The following is a 10,203-nucleotide window of genomic DNA, read 5'->3' on the forward strand; positions in this document are numbered from 1 at the left end:
TACAAAATTAAAAGGCCTTCTCACTTTCTATCAAGTTGGATACAATTATCTTTACCAGCTAGGATTTCTTGATCCTCTTTTTTATACATCAACCCTTCGCATATGTAGTTAGCTAAAACAGTATTTTGAACAATTAATTGCCCTCTTGCAAATAAAATCCCAATTGCATGCTTTTACCAGTGTGAAAGCTCCTTATATAAGTAGCTAAGTATTCAGTAACTGAATTTCCACATCCACATGCATCAACTCAGAATTAAAAGTTGCAAAACATATACAAATTTGAAAATCTTGAGACATGTGTCACTTTGCATGGTGGGTGTTATGATTTAAATGCAACAAGGAAATTGAATTAGGGTTAATTTCTTTAAGCTGTATTCAATCATGGGGCCCTGGATTATAGAATGGTCTAGGCATACACATCACTAATCAACTCTCTCTAGTCCAACCAATGTGTGTATATGAGAAAGCTTGCCAGTAGCGTTATGTGTGTTGATTTCTTCCAATAAATATGTTGGCTGCCATGTAAAGTCTATGATGTCCTGAAAAATGGTGTTAAGCTCCATACAAGCAAGCTAAACAATCAATGATATAATGGAACAGTAGACACCATTTTAGCTAAATATGCCAAGAATTGATTTAGAGACTTGGTTAGTGATGATGACTTAAAATTGGCAAGGGATTAAAAAGATAAAAGAAATGACCTTTCATGGCACAGTAATATAACAAATGAGGAAAAACAAAAGTTTATTGCATTTGAACCTTTTGTTTTTTCACAATTTCAATTTAAGTCATAAGGCCCCTTATTTTGCCTTACCAAACATATAGCAAGTTATTACCTCAAGCCCTAGCACTAATAATGCCTCACAAGTAAGCAGTCTTTTATGAAGTCTCAGGTCTGAGTATATGTCTAGCAATACTTATGTCCAGTTTGTTTATAAAATTCTTTCTCACATGGTACAGTTTTCAGAGAGACACGATAAATTCAACAAGTGTGGTAATGAAGGGACAGGCATTCTTTATTTATGCACACATCCCAAAGGGACATTGCTATGTTTGAATCAACACTGAACTGAAGAATGGAGCATCAGCTGCATCAATTAAAATATTGTGGCCCACACAAAATACTGCAAGGACTATAGTCAATTTATGAGTGCAATGGGCATGAATTACTGTAGCAGACTGAAGGAAGTAATCCGAATTTTTTAATATCTTGAAGCTAAATATAGTAAAGTTTTCATCTATAATCTGTGGAATCGTTTTTGCACACAGTTTGCAGGATTTGTCTTTGGGTCATCGTTTTTCTTTTTCTTCATCTTTCTAGCTTATGGTATCTTGATAAGTCTTATGGTGCCGTGCAACTGCACTTGATGATTACCACAGCCAGTGACATTGTATCAAATCTTCTGGGATCAGATGATTCAATGCAAATTCCACATAACCTATCACCATCCTCATGTTTGCCATCTGACTTACTAAGTTATTTTGCCTAAATAATAATAAAAACAATCTGGTCTGATGTATTGATAGCGTTCTGAATGACCATAATATATTCTCTGTATCTACCCTAGAAAATCCTGAGTGGGTCGCTGTTTGGTTTTAATAAACCAAAGTAATCCAATGAAAGGCATTTTACAGACACAAGTGTCTGTTTCCTGTATGCAGTGATTAAATGATAGTATTATGTCTTTATTTTTTTAAAACTGATGATACATATGATCACCTTCAATGTGCAATATTAGTTACGTTAATTAACGAGTGGGCAATATTTGAATTTCAAAGATAAAAGTGTATGCCATGATCACTTTAGTAGGATGATTTGTCAAGTGAGGTTATCTTTTCTGTTTGAATAAATATTGTTAACTAAACTATTTTCGCAAGTTATGACATAAGAATGATTCAAAGAAAGAAAATTCATTAAATTGAACATATAAAATGTAATGCTGCAACAGAGTCTAGATGAACTATTTCTTCAGAGACACAATCCAGACTATGTGGCAGCAAAATTATCAAATAGGACACAACTAAGAGACAATCACATTTTCAGTCACAATGGTTTGACAATTATCAATGGCTTGAATTCATTGACTGTGAAGGCAAAGTGATTTGCAGTTACTGCAAAAAAAGTTCCCAAACTGTCACAGATTTTAAATTCTACCAGTGGACTTGTAAGTGTAACTGACAAATTCAGGATTTAATCATGCAAGTCTCATGATAGTATTATACCTAATAAAGCAAAATGTAGCACAGTATATTCATGACACTTAGGCCAGCATGTACAAAATATTCCTCAAGTTACAGTTGCTAGCACTCCACTAAGAAATGTCATTTTATAATAAATAAAAATGTAATGGAAAAAAAAATCGATGAAGTGATTGCACTCTTTAACATAGCCTACTACCTAACTCAATAATGAAAATGATTTGGTTCATTATATCTTTGTGTTTTATGGAATAAATGCATACATCTGATTGAATTTTAGGCAAGAGACTGAACTTTTGGGTTAAGTTAAAATGTATGTGGAACAAATGCATTTTCTAAAACTACTTGTATCAGTGTGCATTGTGACTTTTCTTTAAGATAACTCTAAATGGTGCTGGGTATATATCATTTTCTTCAACTGCACACTGTTGTCTTCCATTTGATTTGATGACTTACAGCTATACTGTCTACACAGTAGGCCTCAACGTCAGGAAAAATTCTGTATACTTCAGTTACAGCTGAAATAAGTTTTGCATTAGTACCTGAATCAGACAAAAAAGGTTGTGTTCTGGTGTGTGAATAGAAATGGCTAAAAGTAATATAGACAAAAGCCATAAGAATACACAAGTTACATATGAAAACCACCAATTCACTTGCATGTGTGGCATACAAGTTCAAAGATTTGCTTCATGTTTATTTGTGTACACACATTGTTCAACTCATAAGATATTTTAAGAGCTATTTCTCTGTTGTATGCATAATTCATTTACAAATGTGATTAGTGGGCCACACCGAAGGCCATACTGTTAGTTCACTTGGCAATATGGTAACATCAGCTGAAAAGCATAATCATCCATTAAAAGAGCATTATGATATGAACATTAGGTATTTAGGACATATAGATTTTTCTTTTCCAAATGGAGTCCAAGTAATTAATGCCCAATCCAGGTATAATTTTGTACACAAGTAAAGAACAAAATAAGATAAATCTTCATTTATTTGCAATTGACAATACACTTCTTAATGAATATACACTTTTGCATTTATTTTGTATCACTTGAATATACAATATTTCTTTCAGTTCATTTTAAACTTTTATTTTATATCACTTGAGTAAACAATATCTCTTTCGTTTCATTTAACACTTAGAAACAGGTTCTTCAAGTTACAATAATCAACTCTGGAAACAATAAACAAACTGGAACTTTTGACCTAATTATATTACATTTACTAGGGTTAAAACAATAAATTCCTTAACATAATAAATTAACAGTTCCAGTTAATCAAACACAAAATCATCTTTTATACAGGGTGTGAACTGTTAATATTTACAAGATAAAGCTTATAGTTTCCAAACTGATTGAAGCTTACATGTTGCAGTTGCTGGCACATATCTATTTCCAGCATGGTTTGCATACATTCCACCTTTAATAATTTTGTTACTTCCCTACCCCACCCCATTCAGTAACAAGTATAAAAAATCAGGCTCATTCTAAGGCAAAGTCTGTAACTTGTGTACCACAGTCATCAGAGAGACAAAGATGCAAAACTTTATGATGCCTGTCAAAGGAAGAAAACAGTTTGTTGTTTACCCAAGTTTTGAACCAGTTAACTTGAATTCTCAGACCATCAATTGCTACAGCCCCACTAATTACAATTGTTAGGGAATAATGAGAACTCACCTTCAGTTATCTGTGTATATATATAATTTTAATAACCAAGAATACCGGATGTCTGGGAACATTATAGCATTCAATGGTAACGTCAGAACTGAGATGAGAGAATTAAACAAGCATAGTACATGATATAATATATCCATAAACTATTGACTGGGAAAAATACTACAGAACACCATTTCTGCTGGCAGTAAGATGTTGAACCTATATGTCATAAATATCAGGTTGGACATCTAGGACCAGTAATATTCATAATGGGCAGTACCCACCCCCCACCCCCCAAGTGAGAAGGGCCTGATTTGTAATCTAAGCCACCCAACCTATCACAGCCTTTATAGTACTTGAAACAAATATTGAGTAATAGTAAAACAAACTCTGAAAGTTATTAAAACCAATTTGTTATATTTCCATAACTCTGCATAGTTAACTGTGCAAGCAGACTTAAACATATCAGTGTATGACAGTTAAATTGAGCTATAGCATCGATTAACAGAAGCTACGAATTCATCAACAAGCAGTGAACAATCATCTTCACAATAAATGTCAAACATTAGCATCCATAAGCTGTCAAGACAAGTTGTTACACTGGATATATAATCATCCATTTATTTCAAACAAGCTGTGAAAAACGAACCTCACGTCCGTTATATGTACGCTGGCCATTGCAAAGGATGCTTTAATAGATTAATGTTTATCGTCGTGTCTTGACAACCATTTTGCGCGCGCACACCGGAAAGTCATGCTATATATTTGTTACTTGTGAACGTATTCGTGGGCAGTACGCTATATATTGTTCCCGTGGCCGTATTCACGGGCAGAATGCTATATGTTTGTTCTTCGTGAACGTATTTTTGGGCAGTTACTTTGTCATCTTCAGCCTAAAGGTCAAAACTGCCCATGAAATTTATATATCTGCCCACGAACCGAAAACATGAATAGGACTATAACATAAGTGTATATACTTATTTTCAACATATACATAATTACTATGTAAGAAATACAACCTATGTATATGTATTTTGATTTGAAATGTAAACTATATCATGTCCTTCCCGTAAACCCACTTTCGGGATGACTGCCCACAACGCACCTAAAACGTGTATATATATATATATATATATATATATATATACATACATACATACATACGACCAGGATATGACCTTAAAACACGTTGATGCCCTAAACTAAAAGTTAGCTGGTCTATGTCCAATGACTATTCTTACCACAGTATGTCTTCAATCGAAACATATAAAAATATTTTCACGTAATGTTACGTTACCAAGATCACATGTGTCGTATTAAGTTTCAAATGCATTCGGAATGTCTCGTTCATGTAGACTATTCTACTAAGATTTTCTCCACACAAAGGCATTATGCAAGTCTGTTAAAATAAATCTGATGCTCAAATTGGGCCATGATTGTGCACATAAAGTGGTCATTCCCATTATCATATAGATTCTATATTTTCTGAATATCAGGGACAAAAGCAATGTGAGCCATACCTATCGGTAACAGGTAATTTTAAATACCGTAACTGTAATCTGGCTGAAGTAGATATATCAGTGATGAACGAGTCTAGAACTGTAGCTTTAAAAGCACTTAATGTCAGTGTAGATGTCACATTCAGTAAATATTCTTACTTGTATTTTCAGATATAAACACTATCACAAATATGCATCAACTTTTTATAATGCTTCTCTATATGCGCATTCTGCGTATGGAGATGCCACAAGGTCAAAGTAAGTCTTACACTATGCCTTTTCTTTCCTTCCATCTCTCCAAATCTAATGGTGTGAAATAGTATTTGCATTTATTTGGTCAGCGTACATTTTAATGGTATAGTTTTAACCTTTATTGCCGATATAATGCACTTTTTCCTCAATTATTTTAGCTTTCCTCTAATGTTTCAACACCCATCAGAAGAAAAGAATTTTTAAGATTTTCCCTTCAATTAATAATTGTGTTCATCATTTACTTCAATATGAGTTCTCATTTCTTGACAAAATTTAAATTCAAGAGATATTATGTTTTTAGTTATTAATAGATTTCAAAACTATATTTTTATATTTAAATTAATTTCTTTAATACTAATTTTCATTTTAGTAAATATACAGAATAACATTGTTCAGGCGATTAAAAGCGGTTCATCATATTTAGTTATATGACCAACTGACCAATTCCAATTAATGAGATGAATGTTTTACTTTTAAAGAAATAGGATAGATTAAATGTTTGCCTTCTAAAGAAATGCAAGTTAATACAAATCAAAGCTGCTGAAGACATGGAGGATTACAAAATGACTATACTGAATTACTTAAAAGAATTACATATATCCACAAGATTCTAACATCAGAACGAAAATCTTTATGTTATGTATATAAAACGATTTAAAATGAATTGCATGCACGATCCACGCACAAGAATGTTGCCAGAAACAAAGATCACATTTATAAACAAGACATTTTATGCAAACGGAAAGAAGAGTTATAAATCAATACTTAAAGAAATGCCGATATATATATATATATATATATATATATATATATATATATATATATATAGAGAGAGAGAGAGAGAGAGAGAGAGAGAGAGACTTGCACATCAGAAGTATCGATGTTGAACTATTGTCGTATATAGTATGTCATATAGTATCATGTTCATTTAAGATTTTGCAAATTTGTTGTTAAATAACATATTAGATCTACTGTCAAAACGCTTAATCATTGATCCTCTTGTACATTATTTGAAATGATTCGTATTAATCCAACTAATTTGTGTATATAAGTGCTTTTCTTCTTTATAGATATAACAAAAATCCGCAACGACATTTGTTGTAGTTCACATATGCATACTCCTGTGAAGACATATATTACAAATCGAACATGATCACTTTCAAACAAGGAAAGACATACCCTAACTCCACATAAGTTGGTATAATGTAAAACCTTCATTAATAATTCAAACCATGCAGAAATTCACGATATGTAGCAATATATCACTTTTGGGGAATGCGTGAGAGTTTGAAACATTCTAGTCAATGTGAATTCAAGATTATCTATCAATTTATACACCTAATACACAGTATGAAACAGTTATATGTGCTTGACATAGATGACTATATTTACTAGTTCCGACGTAACAAAAATCAGTGCTTGACGGCATAGCTTTCGTTAATGTCATATTCCGAAAACAATTTCAAAATATTATATTCCAAACAGATGACTTCAGCAATGTTTTATCTGAGGTCATTTCTTCTTCTGTCACTAGATATTTCAAATTCAATGTACAAGGAGATGCTCGTAGTCAATCTGCAATACTATTCTATATTAATCAAATTACCTGTTTAATTATTTAATCTTTTCTAACATTAACAGTATAGAAATATGAAGTACTATACCAATTTAACATGATCGGCTTTAGCTTCATACATTGAAATTGTCTTCTTGATCTAATCGTATTTGATCTTACGAGTTTGGGTGTTGGCTTGTTAGTACAAGTGATTGTGGTAATAACGTAATTTACGTCTCATCAAGCGTAAACATTATATTGTAAGTGTCAAGATGCTAAATGTGTAGGACGTATTTAAGTTATCCTATCATGAAATGCTACTATCGTCTTACCAAATGTGCTTGGTAGCACGTGACGGCTTTTTGGGGCTCTCTATTTTTTATGTTTCCTACAGAATATATTTTGTTATCTTGTGATCATGGGCATCTTTACTCATATTATATATTTTATATTGAAAGAGTGAATTGTTTTCTGTACTGACTAATGTTGGCAGGTTATGACGCGTATTGGTCTGTATAACGAAGTTGTAGTACGTTATCAGTTGTGTAATATCTGTCGCTATTTCGTAGTGCACATCCGTTACAAATTTCCTTACTGTTCCATGTCAACTGTCAATGCTAAATTTGTAAAGGGTGTAATACTGTCATCTCTAATGCTAGTTTCCATATTTCACAATGCAAACGTTAAATGTATATAGTGACACATATTGTCGATGTTCTCTTATATTGTCATTAATAACAACCCTGAGTAGTGGTAACTATAGCCAGGGTCTCATGCATCAAAGCTTCCACTTTACATTATATGTAAGCATACATACGACACGGATCATTGTTTTCTCACTTATTGGACCTCGGCTGGCTATAGTTATAGATTATAATTTAAGACCTTGGCTATAGTTGTAGATTATAATTTGTTTGCTTACATAAATGAGAACACATCCGATTATTAAAAGGAAATCTATCATATAATTTTATTTTTGATTTTGATAAGGAATATTTTTCTTAGGTATGAGCAAAAGTCCTTTTGGGATAGAAACCTCTGCGCGAGAGTTGTGTTGTAGGAACCGTTAGAAACAGACAAACTGACAGAAAAATACATATATAGGGAAATACGAACAGAAAGAGAGAATTAAACGGGTAGATGATATGAAGATGTTGATAAGAGATATGTAAATAATTATGGTTTATTATGTTATTAAAGGCTGCATGTTGATCCCTCAACTAGTCAGTTGTCAAGGAGAGATAACCCGCAGAACAATTTGGCATTACGAAATATCCTTTAATGGCTGCGGACAGCTCACCGGATGCTATATGGATGGAAACAACGTATTCTTGTCACAAGCTCAATGCAATCTTGCCTGTGTACAAACTCCTATTGCTCCTGGCCGTCCAGGTCCTCCTGGTCCTGTTGGTCCTCCTGGTCCTCCTGGCCCTCCTGGTTCTGTTGGCAGTCCTGGTCCACAAGGCCCTGAAGGTAACATTGGAGTTACGGGGGAACGTGGAGAGAAAGGTTCACCCGGTTCTCCTGGCCCAATCGGATCTATTGGTATTCCTGGTGTCGATGGACAAATGGGTCCTGAAGGTAATATGGGTGAGCCTGGCAGTGATGGTGATCCTGGTTTTCCTGGTCTGCCTGGACCAGATGGTGATAAAGGTTCTCCTGGACAAGATGTTACTGGTCCTAAGGGTGTAATGGGTGATAGTGGTTTACGCGGAAATGATGGAGCTATGGGTGAACCAGGTGGTCGAGGTATTGTGGGTTTTCCTGGTGCAGATGGTCCTCCAGGTCCTCCAGGTCCTCCTGTGGTACCGGGTTAGATATATCAATTTAACTTGTTCTTGCTTGAATGCTAATCGCAATTACATTAGTTCCGTTTTTATTATATATGAATCTCTTGAAATAATTGCTTCAACCAAATCATTTGATTTTAGGCCAACATTGAACTAGTATAATAAATGACTAGCATGAAAACAATTTGAACTTCGATTTCATGATTTTTTTTAAATAAATAGAGCACTGGATTTCACATTTTACAATATAGGATTCATTTATATTCTTCACGAAAACAACGTGTCCTTGTAATCTTCTTTTCAGTCACTTCTATACCCTTTACTCGTTTTATTGTATCCGTCCCCCTTGTGAGCATCATTTCTGTGTCCCTTTTCTATATTCATGGAGAAACACAATGGGAATTAATACCTAGCGAATCACCAACATGTCCCTTGATCCATGTTTGATGTACCTCTATCTTGAAGAGGTAATGGACATTATTGATTGGCCCTGAAATAGTCAACCAATAGCAACAACAAATGAAAGGGTTCAGCTCTCATTCTCATTTATAACTTGATACCAAATTAATATACAAATGTCCTTATTCTGCTCATCTGTTAGCACAATTAACATAAAAGGAATCATTCCAAAAGTGAATTGCATATTAACAAACAATTTCTCAAAACGTCTTTGAGTCATAAACCCTTTGTCTCAGACATATTATATGTGTAAATCTTAGTCTCAATAGACCATCTGACCTGTTATGGAACCAGCAGATTGGCTCGGTATCTAATATACTTCGTAAGGTCATGATATGATTGGCTGCCATGTTTCTTAGATCGTTCTTGAAGTGAAATGATGGGACCATGGTAACAAATTACTGCATTATCTGACACGTTTTCCCAGGATTGTTACCACTATTCCCACCCTTCAATGTAAACGTCTTTACATCTCAGTACTTAAACGTAAGTAGCAAGATTCGGTGAAAATCAAAAGAGCAATGAAATTTTAAAAATGTAATTTTATTAAAATAAAATATACAATCAAACAAAGCGAACGAAGTAAAAGTAACTTTCAGTGTCTGAACTCTCAGTGCCTAATCATAATGCTCTCATTTGCGATATCAATGTATTTTGAAAATCAGGAACATGTTCCAATCCATTACAACTTAGGCATCTAAAATGGTTGTATGTCACCGTGAAAGCACCTTTGAAGTTAATGAAATTAAGAATCCAAATGTTTTTAATTCACTGAAATCTCATTTACG

At 33.7% G+C, this 10,203-nt stretch overlaps 1 protein-coding gene across 1 annotated transcript; it reads left to right on the top strand.

Annotated features, from left to right (window-relative positions):
• The first annotated feature begins 8,242 nt into the window (after positions 1-8,242).
• On the top strand, positions 8,243-9,104 carry LOC149770022 (uncharacterized). The gene has a single exon (XM_089949522.1). The coding sequence runs from the start codon at positions 8,345-8,347 to the stop codon at positions 8,981-8,983; it is 639 nt and encodes a 212-aa protein (XP_089805648.1). The 5' UTR covers positions 8,243-8,344; the 3' UTR covers positions 8,984-9,104.
• Positions 9,105-10,203: the final 1,099 nt, after the last annotated feature.

Source organism: Sinohyriopsis cumingii, unplaced genomic scaffold (genome assembly GCF_028554795.1).
Source record: "Sinohyriopsis cumingii isolate HCF-2022 unplaced genomic scaffold, ASM2855479v2 utg002863l, whole genome shotgun sequence".
Lineage (NCBI taxonomy): Eukaryota > Metazoa > Mollusca > Bivalvia > Unionida > Unionidae > Sinohyriopsis > Sinohyriopsis cumingii.